This window comes from Arachis hypogaea, chromosome 19 (assembly GCF_003086295.3).
Source record: "Arachis hypogaea cultivar Tifrunner chromosome 19, arahy.Tifrunner.gnm2.J5K5, whole genome shotgun sequence".
Lineage (NCBI taxonomy): Eukaryota > Viridiplantae > Streptophyta > Magnoliopsida > Fabales > Fabaceae > Arachis > Arachis hypogaea.
The window spans coordinates 716,878-732,892 of record NC_092054.1 but is presented as its reverse complement, the minus strand read 5'-3'; the positions used below and the strand labels follow the sequence as shown (position 1 = coordinate 732,892).

Sequence of the window (16,015 nt, the reverse complement as noted above, 5' to 3'; positions counted from 1 at the left end):
TATTTCACTCATTGTCTCATATATGTAAATAGTTAATAAAAAAATTAAAGGAAAAACTGTTTTCTATAAATATTATTTTTTATTACAACCTTTTCTTTTTCTTTAGATTTACATAATATTTCAAATTTCATAATAGTTCAATTCAATGTCTATAAAATTTCCTTACACCTTCTGAAAAAAAATCTAATAATACTTTTCTGTCTATTTTACTTTTCTACAGCATAACTTCTGTATTGCCTCTCTCTCTCTCTCTCTCTCTCTCCGGCAATTGCGCGCAGGTCACCGATCTCCGTTAACGATCAGGTTTTGCATCTTCATACGCTGTTCGAGACTTGTTTGACTTCTTTTGACCACTAATTATCTTGCTGCACTTATTTCTCCTAGCAACACAAAATTCGATACTAACTTTCTTTAACTAACTGAAATCATGTAATTAATTGATTTTGTTCTGTCACAATTCAAGCTCACTTGCAAACTTGAACTCCGTTCGTTTTCTGACTAGTTGAATAGTATATCTTTTCCTTCCTTATTTTGTTTTTTGTTTTTTGAATTTTGCAGAGGCAAAGATGCTGGCGGAGGATCTCGGTGTGGAAGCGAAGGAGGCGGCGGTTCGGGAGGTGGCAAAGCTGCTACCTCTTCCGGAGCTTCTGCAGTCAATCTCTTCCATCAAGGCCGATTACATTTCGCGCCAACAGGTGTCGCTGCTTTTTTATTCCGCTTATTTTATTAGCTTAATTTCATTTGAATAAAATTCGTGTGATCTTGTTGTTGTTGTTGAATGAGCTTTAGATTTAGTGTAATGAAATTTAAGCAACTTCGATTCAGTGAGCTTGGAGTTATGGAATCTACTTAGAACGGGAACTATGGGTTTTCCTATAGTTGGAATAAGTGTTTTATTCTTTAATCTATTGACAATTTGTTTGGTTGTTGCGCAATTGTCAGAGGTTGCAAATGGAGTTAGGGATCTACTTCAAGGTTTTAAGTAGAGGGCGCTGCTGATAGAAAATAGGATTTTAATAGAAGGGGCAGATTTTATGCTTGTCTTGTGTGGGTGTGTAGCTAATTAGTTGTACAGACTACTTTTGAGAAATGTTTCGGCATTGTGGAGGTGTGATGGTCCATACTAGCTGCAATGTAGTTTATGTTCTGTCCTTGAAGGGATGGAATGGGGTGATGGAAAAATGGGATGGATTGTTTCTTGGAGTTTTCCCTTGTTGATTCAGATTTCTTACATGTCAAGAAGGAAAAATGTTTTGCTAGCATTGTCGACCTTCTATTTGTTGCTAACTTTTCTAATAGTGTCACAATGATTGTGATTTACAGCTCTTTAGAAGTTTAAAGTTTAAGAACAGTTAGTACTTTTCACTTTTTTTTTGTATTATTTTGTTTCATCAAATATTAATTTAAGTTTGCAGTTTTTCCACTGTATCACTGATTTCTATCATTGACTTTGTTATGCAATGAATCAGTACATTCCCAAATAATCCAAGTTTTAGTTCAAATACCTTATATACAGCCTGTAGCCTATAATCTATACTTATCTTTTTGTTTTGTATATACTATCTACAATGATATATACATGTTCCATAACATGTGGTGTCAGGTATCTTTTTAGTAATTGGCCTTTCTTGCAACTATTTTGTACACAATTTGAGAGCAGGCATTCCTAGAACTGAGTGTTTCTATTTTTTGTTACTTTCAGGCAAATGATGCGCAACTTAGTACAATGGTTGGAGAGCAGGTAAATTGCCTTTTAATTTTTTGGTATATATATTATTTCTAAACAGTATTATTTTAAACTATCCTAATCTGAATTGTGAGATCTTGTATCATTGTTATGTCTAGCCATCAAACATGTATCCCAGTTTTCTGCTCTTGATATTGGACAATTAAGCTTACCGCACACTCATATTTTTGTGTGCTTTGCATGATAACATTCTTCTGCAGGTTGAGGAGGCCCAGGATGGATTGAAATCACTCTCCCTTTCTGAGCAGAGCATAAATCAGCTTCGTGAAAACTTTGTCTCTATTGAGAAGTATGTTTAAACATGAGACAGACTGAAAATTGTTACGAGTTCTTGGATCATTATATCATTTACTTGCATGAACTTTCATCATTATATCTTTTAATTTGAGCTTATCTTGATTTCGCTGGGCATCAGGTTATGTCAGGAATGCCAAACATTAATTGATAATCATGACCAGATAAAGCTACTTAGCAATGCACGAAATAACTTAAACACAACCTTGAAGGTGATTTTTCTGTCTATAAATTTCTCTATAATTCGTTATTAAATTTAAGGACTCTTAACAATCTAGAGAGTTATTATCTATTACTTCCCATCCCTCTCTGTAATAGTATTTAGCTATTTGTGAGCAAGTATTGCAGTAAGGATTCTGACCCTCAGACTTGTGTTTAACTACATTGTTGCAATGTCCCTCTTGAATACTGCCTTGTTTGAACTTTGTAATTTTGTGGATAGTTCAATATTGGAATGGGATTGATACAGGCATACAGCTTGCATATTTGCAGTCTTTTATCCTGTTTCTGAGTAAACATGACCTCTGCCCACCCTTCATTGTTTTATGGTTTGGCTAACTTCTTGTTTGGATTTCTGATAGGATGTTGAAGGTATGATGTCCATCTCTGATGAGGCAGCGGAAGCTCGAGATTCTTTGAGTGATGACAAAGAAATTGTCAACACTTATGAGGTAAGGCTGGTCTTACATAGAGTTCCAAATATCGTTTCCTCATTAAAAGGGGTAATTCTTGTCCAAATGAATTACATATTAAGTTCTAATATATATATTCTTCCTTAACAGAGGTTAACAGCTTTGGATGGAAAGCGGAGGTTTGCATTAGCAGCTGCAGGATCTCACAAGGAAGAGGTTGGGAGACTAAGGTCTGTTACTTTAGCTTAACTGTGATGTTCGTTATTTGTGTGCATAACTGAATATGAACCCTGGAGGGGCCTTCCACATATTGTGGGACTGAATTGCAACCTGCAAAAGCCCCCCATACATTTATGTAATGACCAACTATTCTTTTCAATAAAAAGAAAAATAATGAAGCCGCTAGTTTACTTTTTCAGTAATATATCTGCTTAGGTTATCCTTTATGCTGTCAATCCTTGGAAAATGGTAGTTTCAGATATATGTTCCAGTGTGCTTCTAGTTTATTGTAGACATTGTTAGTGGCTATTATAAAATATTTAAACGTTTAAGTATGTTTTAGTCACTGTAAATTTGACTTGTTTTGATTTTTTTGTTTGTAATTTTTTTGCTTTTGTTTTACAAGAACAATAATTACAACAACATAGCTTTATCTTACTAGACGGGATCGACTACATGGATCAAACAACACCATTGCTTTTGTTTTGTTCCCTCCTAATTTCCATGATTATGTTTTGTCCTTGTTATTTAGTTTCACTATTAAGTGATTATAGTTATATAAGAATCAAAAGAAAACTCTCAAAAATGTTTGACAGAATCAAAATTAAAATTTTGAACTAAGCGCATATGCTGAAATAGTTATAAAGACTAAAATTAGAATGATGGCGGAAAAAAAAAGAATCAATCAATACCATTTATGCGTCATTGGAGTTGATAAGGAAATAGTGATTCACTCATCATTGAAGTTGTTGTTTATTGATCAGGCCTGCTAATGGTCATTTGTTCTCTTGTATGCAATATAGTTTTGTTAAGCATAAGTTTTCAGTGAAATGAAGGGTTGAGCACTGCCATTGTTTTGGTGCAGTTGAAATGTCTAAATTACTGGTTGTAACTGAGGCGACTATTGATAGATGACTAGTACAATTTTTATTTTATATTTTATATTTTACTTTTGAAAAAAAGATGATTTCTATAAACTTTGACATTTGAGATTAACTGTTTTGTTTCCTCTTCATTTATTTTATGATGTAAGGATATAGTTTTCCACATCTTATTGTTGCATTTGTTTCAGAGAATATTTTGAAGATGTAGATAGAACCTGGGAAACCTTTGAGAAGACACTATGGGGTCACATATCCAATTTCTATAAACTTTCTAAAGAAAGGTTTGTGCCATGTTTTTGAGTAAGAATATCTCTCACTTTTCATTGTATTTCTTGTATTAACATGTTGCCTATTTTTCCAACGAAACTGCATCTCTAAACTTCCATCAACTGAGTGTTACTTGAGGTGTTTTTTTTCTATTGATTCTAAGGTATAACATATTTGATTGTGTTTTGTTTAATTATTTCTTTAGTAGCGTTCACATTTCTATGCACAAGCCTAGGCCAGAAAGGATTTCAAGGGTCTTGTTCACTTTGGCTGAAGTGTAAAATAATGAAATCTTTATTATACTCATTTCTGCATACATAGAATTAGGTCTAATACCTACCTAGTTGTTGTATAATTTTATGGCATGTCTGGTTGTGTTGAATTTGGAGCAGTAGATTGCTATTGTTAAGAAATCATGAAAAAGTAGTTAAAATCAAGTGGCTATAATTTATATTCCATTCATTTAGGACATTTTCCTGCAACGTATTGTTAATTATGTGACATTAGATGCTTTGGTTGTGATATGAGTGACAATTTTCATTTTATTTAATTTATTTATTTTCCCCCTTATCCAGCCCACAGACGTTGGTTCGTGCTTTACGGTATGTAGTTGATCTGCAATTTCAGTTTCATTTTCATTTTGTATTTTTATTCCTCTTTATTCTTTTCATTAGACAGTAGGTTGTATGATACCTAATCTTGTTTTGACTATGTTTTTCATACACTAGGGTTGTTGAAATGCAAGAAATCTACGATCAACAGGTTGCAGAGGAAGCAGCTGAGGCTGAAGGGGATGGTGCAATGGCATCGGTTGCAAATCCTCGTAGGGGTGCTATGTATGTATAATTATTTATTTGGATTGTTCAGATGCACTGTGGTCATTATAATCTGTAATTTGTAATAATTTGGATAACCACCTCTTTATACACAAATACTATTTGCTCAGTTTAGTTGACACTATTTGCTGTGGCATGTTTTCAGAAGTTGTTAGTCTATCTGTCTTAACAATCGGGTGGTTGCCCTTTTACGCCTTTGTGTTATTGTAGGTTTTAGCTTGCACAATTCAGTGTCTTAAGTTTCCTTACAATTTCAAGTTCTTGACCAAAACTTCAGTTCTTTCCTTTTTTTTATTTTTTTCTAAATCACACTTTATGAATATACTTGTGAAACTTTTTCTTTATCTAACATGGCTTCCTTTCTAACACATTGGCCATGTCACTCACCTAACTATGGTGGATGTTTGTCCTCTTGTCTATGGCTTCCACATGTTATTGACTTCACTGTCATGTTCACTTGAGAATAAATGAAGTTCTAGGTTCATTATGGAACAATCCATGGATTTCATGTTAATACCAGAAAATGACAGGACATCTACAACTTTGAAAAAATCAGCACGACAAAGATTGAAGGTTCAAGGTAAAGGTTATAAGGATAAGTGCTATGAGCAAATAAGGAAGACTGTGGAACAACGCTTTAACAAGCTTCTCACTATGGTAGGTCTTACTGATCTACGTTCCCACTGCTCTTGTGTTTGTACGCACACCTGCATACTCTCACGACACTATTCTGTATGGCACTGACTGCCATTCTAACTTATGGATCAGCTTGTATTCGAGGACCTGAAAGCAGCTTTAGAGGAAGCCAGAGCGGTATGTTGCACTAAATTTTAGGCTCGAGTTTCTTTCTGATCCCCCTTTTCTCTTTCCCTTAGACAATTGCAGTTTTTTCTGTCGTTGATTATTTGTTATGTACTAGAGAAATAAGATAACACTTTTTTATTCTGATGAATTTCTTTGAATATTGCATGATTTGTTCACTTTTCACCTTTTTTCTAATGCTGGTTGAAAATGAGTTTGGAGGGAGCTAACATATGTGGCTTCTGATTAGTGATGGAAACTGGTATTTTTTGTGGCATACAGATTGCTGATGAACTTGGAGATGTCTATGACTATGTAGCCCCTTGCTTTCCTCCAAGGTGCGATGTGTGCTGAATCCTTCGTTTTCTTTTGCTTTCTCTGCTTTTAGGCAGGTTTTCTGGTAGCGAATAATCTCATTATAAGATTTTGATGTGCTTCCCACTATGTTTTTATCTGCATCTTGTTATGGCACGTGTTTGTGTATGTTGAATGGTTGTTTATGTATGATTAAAGGATCTTCAAATCGTTTAAGAATATACCTTAATCTTTGTACATGTCGAATGGTTGTTTATCTATGATCAATGGCAAAGAAGGAAGTATTTGTTTGAAGAGGGTTCTTTTTGTGTTCATGTTTTTGTTTCTGCTGAATCTGTTTTTTCTTTCTGGCAGATACGAAATTTTCCAGCTAATGGTAAATCTGTACACCGAGAGATTTATTCAGATGCTAAGGTTGTTTAGTGACAGGGCAACTGAATTGACAAACATTGAGATATTAAAGGTATTTCACCGGAGTTTCTGTTTACATGTATAACATGTTATCATGTACTTAGTGTATCATATTCGTCTTGCGTAAAGGTGAGGAAGTCATTCATTTTCTACCTCAATCGAATTTGGGAAACGAGTTACTAGCTTTCCAGTTTCCAGTTTCTTTCACAAGTTGGTTAAAACCCATAATTAGATCCAATTGGCTTTATAAATTGTGAGGCCGTACTTCAATCTTTTCAGATTTTTGGGCTATATTACTTAGTCCTTGATGATTTCTCTTCTTCTACTGCTCCCTCTATTTTCTTCTCTTCCCTTCTAATTTTTTATGGGGAAAAATACACCATTACCTCTTTTTTTTATCTATCAGGTAACTGGTTGGGTTGTTGAATACCAAGATAATCTCATTGGGCTTGGTGTTGATGAGACTCTTGCCCAAGTGTGCTCTGAGAGTGGTGCCATGGATCCTCTTATGAATTCGTATGTTGAAAGAATGCAAGCTACAACAAGGGTAATCGTGGCTAGCACGTTTCTTCATTTAGCTTGAACATTTTCTCATGTTTTTTTCTTTCGTGAATGTCTTTTTAAACATTAAACAAACTTCTTGTTAATGTTTTTCAGAAATGGTACTTGAATATTTTGGAGGCTGATAAAACACAACCCCCAAAGAAAACAGAAGATGGAAAACTATATACCCCTGCTGCTGTTGATTTATTCAGGATACTTGGGGAGCAAGTACAAATTGTTAGGGATAACAGCACTGATATCATGTTGTACAGAATTGCCTTGGCAACTATTCAGGTCATAGACGTAACCTATGTGCAGTATGTGTTTACATTTTTTCTGAAACTAAACTGTTGAAAATAATAGTTAAAGATGGACAGCACTTGAAAAAGTATTTTTAATCTAGTGCTACAATGTGGTCAAATATCGCTAGGTATAACTGGAAATCCATAAAAGGTTTGTCACAGCTCAAATTTTCTTCTTTTTACAGGTGATGATTGATTTTCAAGCAGCTGAAAAGAAGAGACTCGAAGAACCTGCTTCTGAAATTGGTTTGGAACCTCTCTGTGCTATGGTCAGTGAAACATTTAATTTTTTTACTTCTTGACTTATTATTTCATCACGGGGTTGATTTCATTTGGTAATTATGTTGACATGAGGTTTATTTATCATTGTGTTTAGATTAACAACAATTTGCGCTGCTATGATCTAGCAATGGAGCTAAGTAATAGTACCATAGAAGCCCTTCCACAGAACTACGCTGAGCAGGTTAGGAGCTTTTTTAATTTGTATGCAACGATGGGGACTGATATTGGAAATTAAGAACGGATACCTAGGTTTTTTGTTTTATTTTTTTTTCCTGGACTTTGTTTTGAGTTTTCTGTTACATTTCAGGTTAATTTTGAAGATACTTGTAAGGGTTTTCTCGAGGTTGCCAAGGTATGAGAGATTATGCAATTCTATTTTTAGAATTGCAAGTAAATTACTCCGTTTACCAGTTTGATAAACATCTGATATTTGGAGGAGATTGTGTTTTGATAGTTTAATTGTATTTTTTTCATGATAGGAAGCTGTGCATCAAACGGTTAATGTAATATTTGAAGATCCTGGTGTCCAGGAGTTACTGGTCAAGCTATACCATAGAGGTAAAGTACTGATATCTAGCTAACTTCTAACCATATCAAATTTTACTAGCCATTTCTTCGTCAGAACTTTGGAGATTGATGAGAGGAGTTCTTTTGCGTTAGGAGGATTCCTAATATAATCAGCTCCATTATCTTCTCCCACAATAAATTATTTTAACGTACTGGGCAGAAAGCTTTTTTAAATATTTAAAGTTTGTGTGATAAATATAAATACACATATTTTGTGCCTGATACATGGCTATTTGGATTCATTGCACCCTTGTGTCCAACACTTTCTTGCACTATTCCTCGGGTCAAGGTTTTATCGGGCAGTAAATTTACTTCATTCCCTTTTATATCTCATGAAGTACATGCTTTATACCTTATTTTGATGTTCTTAACAATAAAATTGACTTATCTTTTTTCTGTGGATATATCAGAATGGAGTGAGGGGCAGGTTACAGAGTACCTGGTTGCAACATTTGGCGATTACTTTACTGACGTAAAATTGTCAGTAAATTTTCTAAGCATATTAATCTTGTATTGATAAAATTTTCTGCATGTCCCATATCACTTCTGTCAGATTTCTTTGGTATCCGTAAAGAAATTGGTTATAGAAGCCTAATGCATGAAGCATGGACCCAAATATGGCCTTTCTAAATCATCAGATTTCTTCCCAGGTACATTGAAGATAGATCTTTTCGGAGATTTGTTGAAGCCTGCCTGGAGGAAACAGTGGTTGTTTATGTTGATCATCTTTTAACACAGGTTCTATGTCAATTATTGTTGGTTCTTTTTTTCGTGGACTAAAAATTAAAATGTGCATAATTCTTCAGTAGTAGCTTTTTATTTGTATGACTACATTAAGGAAGAAAATTTACTCATCTTTTTAATTTCAGAAAAACTACATTAAGGAAGAAACTATTGAACGAATGAGGCTAGATGAGGAGGTTATCCTGGACTTTTTTAGGGAACATATCAGTGCTTCTGTAAGTTCTCTTATACTTCTTGTCAGTGATGTATTCTAATGTCAAATTATGAGCGGCAAACATTTTATTTGCTGTAAGTCTTGGTATTACATGTTAAAGCCTCTCACTATAATTTCCCTCACATTATTCTTGATTAGAAAATTGAAAATAGATTGAGTATACTCAGTGATTTGAGGGAACTTGCTTCAGCCGAGAGCCTGGATACGTTCACACTCATCTATAATAATATACTCGAGCATCAACCTGACTGTCCGGTAACATTCTGCCCCAAAATTATTTGATTGATTTATTCAATTTGCTTTCTGGTAGTAGCTCATCTGTTACTAAAACAAGTAAACAAAGTTGCATTACTTAAGTTATTATATATAGTTTTTTCATTTGCTTAGAAAACTTTTGCATGGATATATGATGATTTAAATTGGGTTGCCCTGGTTCTATTGCAGCCTGAAGTTGTTGAGAAACTTGTAGCCCTTAGAGAAGGCATTCCTCGGAAAGATGCTAAGGAGGTAAATAAAATATAGCGTTTAATTATGCTAAAAAATTCTATCCATTTCCATCTTGATGTTCAGAGCATGCCAACGTGGACATTTAATTGTCACCCACAACATCGTTTTAATGGACTGCCATCTTGGCACTTAACTATCCACATGGGAACAATCCAACGGTGTCAAGATGGAAATGCTTATTAAAAGGACTAACATGATTCACATACATAAGTTTACGGACTAATTTGATTTTAAAATATAAAAGAGAAAAATTAAGAACCAACTTGAGTCATGAGTGATTGATAATATATTTATCAAAGCTGGCCGAAGAAAATTTATGTTGATTTTGAAATGTTCAATGTTTATGAATGATGTTTTTCTTGTTAATCAGGTGGTACAAGAATGCAAAGAGATATATGAAAATTCTCTTATTGATGGAAGACCTCCAAAGGCGGGTTTTGTTTTCCCACGGGTGAAGTGCTTAACACAATCTAGGGGAGGCATTTGGCGTAAACTCACTTGAAGTGCAGTTCCATCCACTTGTTTACGTAGTTTTTTTCTTTTAAAATGTGTTTTTTACCATTTTCCATTTCACTTGTATATGTGGTGTTGGCATTTTCGCTTCGAATCCAGACAGTGTAGAAGTTAGGAAAGTAAAATTGGTGAAGGTCTAATCGCTTTTATATCAAAATAATGAGACTTTACATGATATAAAAGTTACCGATATGACATTTTCCGTGGTCTTATTCTAATTTTTGCTTTATTATATTTATTTAATTTTTTGTTACAGATATGACATCCTCTCTGATCCCCAATAAAGTCGAGTTTTTCTTTTAATTGCTTCCAGTGATTTTAGCAGATAATTGAATAATTTAGCTTAAATAGATGAAATCTTGAATTATATTTGCTCATGTGCGACCATAATGTGGTAAATTAACAAAGTTATACACGACTTTGAATAGGGCCAAAAGATGACACAATATAGTTAGTGTTGAGAAACGAGTGCTTGTTATAATTTTTTTTTCAAAGATATAAGATTATATTTTATTAATTATTGAAAAATAAAATACAAGCTAATAAGTTATAGTTCAAGTGGCATAGTCTCCTTATACTCAATTAAGAGGTTGCGGGTTCGAGTCTCTTATCTTTGGTAAAAAAAATAAATAAATAAAAATAAAATACAAAAAAATTTAAAAATAGGACAGCATAATAAAAAGTGAAAATTTTTTAAAATAATACACTGAAAGTATTTATCTAACAGTGCATGATCAAAAAACGAAAAAAAATCCTAAAGAAAAAACAATATAGTTAGTGTTAAAAAAAGAGTGCTTGTTATAATTTGAAAGAACGAATAATTAATTTTACATACAGATTTGATTCGCAATAAAATTAAACAAATATTTTAATATTTTAATGAAATAAAAAAAAAGTCAAAGATTTTATATATCTTTCAATAACCAAGTTTTAAAATTTAGATATTTTTTAATTATTAATGATAACATATTAAAAAATGTTTATTTTGTCATGAATCAATTAAAATTAAACACAAATAGCAGTAAAAGATTTCATATATATTTTAATAACAAACTTCAAATTTTGAACTTTTTTGTATCACATCTATCTACAAGGATTATATTTCAATCTTCAATCATACAGCAGAAATCTATCTTAATTTAGACAATTATATTATAGTTATCAAAGCAAGAACGGTTTTAAATTGACTAAATTTTTTATTTTCATCTATCTATATATATAACTTAGCTAAACTTTTTTAGTGCAACACTTTCTTTTTCCATAAAATGCTATTTGTACACCAAAATCAGCCACTAAAATCAGCCACCAATATATTTGTGTATAAATACACGTGTGGTTTAATTTATTTTTATAGTGTATTTATATTCCAATATATATTTTATAGATTTGGTGACTGATTTTGGTATATACCTAGCATAACCCAATTAGTATATGCAGAGTCCTGTGTCAATTGACATAGCTCGAGTCTAACGTACACATCATGGGTGAGGTTGATCAATGGGCAAGCATACATCAAAATATGTTGAACCAAATTACAAAGCGACTCTATTCATATGATGACTACCTTCAACTTCGATTGGTTTGCAAGCAATGGAACTTCAAACTTCCAAAGATCCCCAATGGCATCTGCTATTACCTATTGGTGGCACTCCTACTGCTAAAGAACCTTTCAAAGCTGGTGAGGACGTCTACCATATCACGCAATTATCTAACATTGATGAAGAATCTGTTGACACTTCTAGTCTCAACGAGAAGGGAATTTACCATCTCAAACTGGCAGATCTGCAATACAATCTTATCCGTGGTTCTTGTCATGGATGGCTAATAATTGTATCCATATACGAAGGCACTATCCGAATGCTAAATCCATTGACGAAGGTTTACTTGGATCTTCCTCCAATCTCAACTCTACCAGATGTAATTGATGACGGAGATGAATGTACTTTCTACATTGGACCCTGCAAGGTCGAATGAGGACATCATTGCTGCAAATAAATTTCTAATTTGGAAGGTTGTTATAAATTCAGCTCCTATTAATGACAATAACAATGATTTTATGGCTGTGGCTATATATGGAGCTTGTAGTTTGGCTTTTTACAAGACGAATAACAAGAGATGGCTCAAATTACCAACAAGTGCCGATGCAACTACATACTTTCGAGATGTTATATTTTTTCAAGAGAAGATATATGCAGTAGATGATGATGGTCAGCTATACGAGTTTGATACAAAGACAAAGGCAGGCCCGTGGGAATAATTCATGAAGCCGCGCCTCCATCTGATGTTGTCACTCTAGGAGAAATCTCCAATCTTAAATATCTGATTGGTTGTGCTGATGGAAGTTTATTGATGGTGGTAAGACTTCTTCGTAATTTGATGGAGCATGATGAGAAGCGTTCCTATGAGACTTACCCAAAAAATATTTTAATGGGCCCAAGTCTTTAATTTGGAAGTGTTGGTGCAAAATAGACTTAATGGCAGCAAGTTCAGAAATGGAATTACCAGTGAGAACAATGTCATCAACATAGACTAAAAGGATAGAAATTTGATCATCAATGAATTTGACAAATAAACTATAATCAGATGAGGTCTGCTGATATCCATGAGATAGCAAAAGTTGAGAAAGTTTCTCATACCACATACGACTAGATTGTCGTAAACCATACAGTGACTTTAGTAGCTTACAACATTGATTCGGTTGAGGAGATATAAATCCGGGTGGCAGAGTCATATAAACATCCTCAGAAAGATTCTCATGTAAGAAAGCATTATTGACATCCAACTGATGTATAGGCCAATGCTTCATAGAGGCCAATGCCAAAACTAATCTAATAGTGGCAGGCTTGACAACAGGAAAGAAAGTTTTCAAGAAATCAACACATTCAGTTTGAGTGAACCCTTTAGCCACAAGGCGTGCTTTATATTGATCAACTGAACCATCAGGCTTACGTTTGATGCGATAGACCCATTTACAGCCAACCGGCTTAACCCCTGCAGGGCAATCAACAAGACGCCAAGTTTTGTTCAGCTCAAGAGCATCCAACTCATCTTTCATAGCACTACGCCAATTGGAGTGTTGATTGGCGTCCTTAAAAGACTTTGGCTCAATGTCAGAATGTAGAGATAAAAGAAACTTTTTATGTGAAGATGAAAGAGAAGAAAAAGACATGACTGAAGACAAATGATACTTGCACTTTGAGGGAGATTGATTTGTAGAGATGAGAGAGGAATTACACAAGTAATCAGAGAGATATGCTGGAGGTCGGTGAGGCCGGTCGGAATAACGAGGATGGGGTTGCTCAGGTGGTGAAGAAGGTGACGGGGGATGAGAAGGTGATGGTGGACTGGTGTCTAATGTTGAAAGTGATTCGGTGGTCATGGGTTCAACTTGGTTAGGAAACGATAGTGAGGAAGAAGGAGAGGTTGTTGGAGAAAATAAAGAACTAGGTGGAGTTGGGTCAATGGGTATAGGTGAGGGTTCAACTGGAAGACTAACTGAATCTTGTTTTTGAGAAGGTGTGTTTGGCAATGTTGGGCTGAGTGTCTAAAATTGGACATTTTTTGTGACTAAGGACAAGATCTTTTCATAAAAAAATACGTTTCTAGAAATCTCAATTCTTTTATCTTCTAAAACATAAACAATATACCCTTTAAAACTATATTGAAAGCCAATAAATACAGTCTTTTTGGCTCTTGGATCAAATTTTGATCTGTTTGCCATTTGGGTAGAAACAAAACATAAGCATCCAAAAACTTTAATGTCATGATAATTTGGTGGATGATTGAATAAAATCTCAAATGGTGTTTTAAAATTAATTGCAGATGATGGAACTCTATTAAGTAAATAAATAGCATGTCTAACAGCATAAGACCAAAAAGATGATGGTAAATTAGATTGAAACATAAGAGCACGAGCTATATTCAAAATATGTTGATGCTTGTGTTCTACCCTTCCATTTTGTTGAGGAGTTTCAACACACAACTACGTTGATGAATAATGCCCTTTGAAGCATAAAAATCAGGTAAAATAAATTCTGGTCCATTATCGGAACGAATAGTTTTAACTTTGGAGTTGAATTGTGTTTCAATTAAAGTAATAAAATTTTTTATTTGATTTTGTACTTCTCCTTTTGATTTTAATATAGTAACCCATGTAAAACGGCTAAAATCATCAACAATAGTAAAAAAATATTTATGATTATGAATAGAGTTTTGTCAAAACGGACCCCAAATATCAAAGTATAATAAATCAAAACTTGCATTGGCTTTGTTAAAACTTTGAGAAAATGAAAGTTTCTTTTGTTTAGAAAGATGACAAATGTCACAAGCCTCGTCATGATGCATAGAGATAAAAGGAAATTGTTTATGTAAATAATTAAGTCTTTGCCCAGAAAGGTGTCCTAAACGAAAATGTCATATATTGGAAGGTGTAATGGGTGGAGATTGGATAGAATTTATGGAGTGTGTAGTAGATGAATTTTTACCGAAATTGGGTTCAAAGACATATAATCCCTCTCTCATTCTGGCCAAATCAATTGTCCCCAAATTGTTGCTCTATAGAGTGCAAGAAGAAGATGAAAAAGTGAGTTCACATATGAGTGCTGAAGTAATTTTTGAAACAGAGATAATATTAAAGTTGAAATAAGGTAAATAAAGAACATCATGAAGAACCAAGGATGGTGAAAATTGAACGATGCCTTTATAAGAAACAGTAGTTCGAGAACCATTTGGTAAATGAACAATAATAGGAGAAATTTGTGTGTAAGAAATAAACCAAGACAAATTTGATACAATGTGATCTGTGGCACCAGAATCAATGATCCAAGTATTCAAGAATGAATCTCGATTTGAAGAACTGTTAACGGTAGAAAAGGTATTGAAAGAACAAAGATAATGAGTAGTTGGACTTGGCAAAAGCTCAAGTTGGTTTGAAAGACGAGCTTCTTCATTGAAAGGAAGTACCATGAAAGAAAAGTGTTGGGCTGACGAAAGGTCCAAAAGAGGCTCCGGATGAAGTTGCTGGTGTGCCCTTTCTCCTTGATCCATGGATGTCAGCAGAGCTCAAGAGGAGCTCTGATACCATAATAAAATTGTGAAAGAATGAGAAAATAAAAGAATTGTGAAAAAGAAAAGATGAGATTTTATTGATTGTTGATTGAATGAATTATAAATTATGAAGGTAAAACTAAGTATATATAGAGTATTGGCCTATGAAAGATAAAAGTAGATAAAGATAAGATAAAGATAAAGATAATTATAAGATAAGATAAAGACTAAATTATAATTTAATTTGTATATTCTGTTGAGCTGAATTTGTGGGCCGTGAGACGTTTGTCATGGACTAAGGTGGAAGAGTGGTTTAATAACTATCAAATTCGATATTTATAAATTGGAGAAAAATGCAAACACATGGTCAAGAATAACTAGTTTGGGAAATTCCGTATTGGTAATTGGATTCAATGCTTCTGTTCAAATGTTGGCTGATAATTTTTTAAATTGCAAAGGAAATCAGATCTTCTTTACCGATAATTTTGTTGAAGACCAATCATTAGACGTTGTTTACTATTATAACATTGGCATCTTCAATTTGGAAGATGAGAGTTGTCAAACAGTATTGTCAGATGTCAACTTGTCCTCCTGTTTGAATATTACTTTAGCTTAGAATTTTTTCCTTTTTATCCTTAGATTCTTAATTTGTATTTTTAAAAAGTATTGTGTTTAGATCATTTTGCAAACTGTATTAAATCTTTATTTCTTCCTTTCATCAAGCCATGTTTATTTCCTTTTATTATTAGCAATTTAGCATGCAAGTTTGATATACAAAGGTGAAATACTGACATTATTTTAATCAAATATTACTTATTTGTTTGCATATTTATATTCTTCACTCTTCTATCTTTGGAGGTTTTCTTATAAACTATAAAAGATTTTATTATG

The 16,015-nt window shown here is 33.6% G+C and overlaps 1 protein-coding gene across 1 annotated transcript; it reads left to right on the top strand.

Moving 5' to 3' along the window:
• Nucleotides 1–139: 139 nt before the first annotated feature.
• Nucleotides 140–10,275, top strand: LOC112752006 (exocyst complex component SEC6). Its single transcript, XM_025801369.3, has 26 exons — nt 140–303; nt 559–695; nt 1,703–1,741; nt 1,948–2,036; nt 2,163–2,253; nt 2,623–2,712; nt 2,824–2,903; nt 3,965–4,057; nt 4,619–4,645; nt 4,772–4,879; nt 5,410–5,536; nt 5,648–5,692; nt 5,963–6,018; nt 6,350–6,458; nt 6,813–6,953; nt 7,064–7,243; nt 7,437–7,520; nt 7,628–7,714; nt 7,841–7,885; nt 8,013–8,091; nt 8,511–8,580; nt 8,751–8,838; nt 8,970–9,059; nt 9,197–9,313; nt 9,503–9,565; nt 9,936–10,275. Exons 2-26 carry the CDS (start codon nt 567–569, stop codon nt 10,065–10,067), a joined length of 2,259 nt encoding a protein of 752 aa, XP_025657154.1. The 5' UTR covers nt 140–303; nt 559–566; the 3' UTR covers nt 10,068–10,275.
• The last annotated feature ends 5,740 nt before the right edge of the window (nt 10,276–16,015 follow it).

What these genes read in the sequence shown, in the direction of transcription:
- LOC112752006 (XM_025801369.3), top strand. Translation starts at nt 567, where the DNA reads ATGCTGGCGGAGGATCTCGGTGTGGAAGCGAAGGAGGCGGCGGTTCGG. An exon ending in CACAGAACTACGCTGAGCAG is followed by an intron (nt 7,715 to 7,840) that starts GTTAGGAGCTTT and finishes GTTACATTTCAG; the next exon opens with GTTAATTTTGAAGATACTTG. An exon ending in AGCATCAACCTGACTGTCCG is followed by an intron (nt 9,314 to 9,502) that starts GTAACATTCTGC and finishes GTTCTATTGCAG; the next exon opens with CCTGAAGTTGTTGAGAAACT.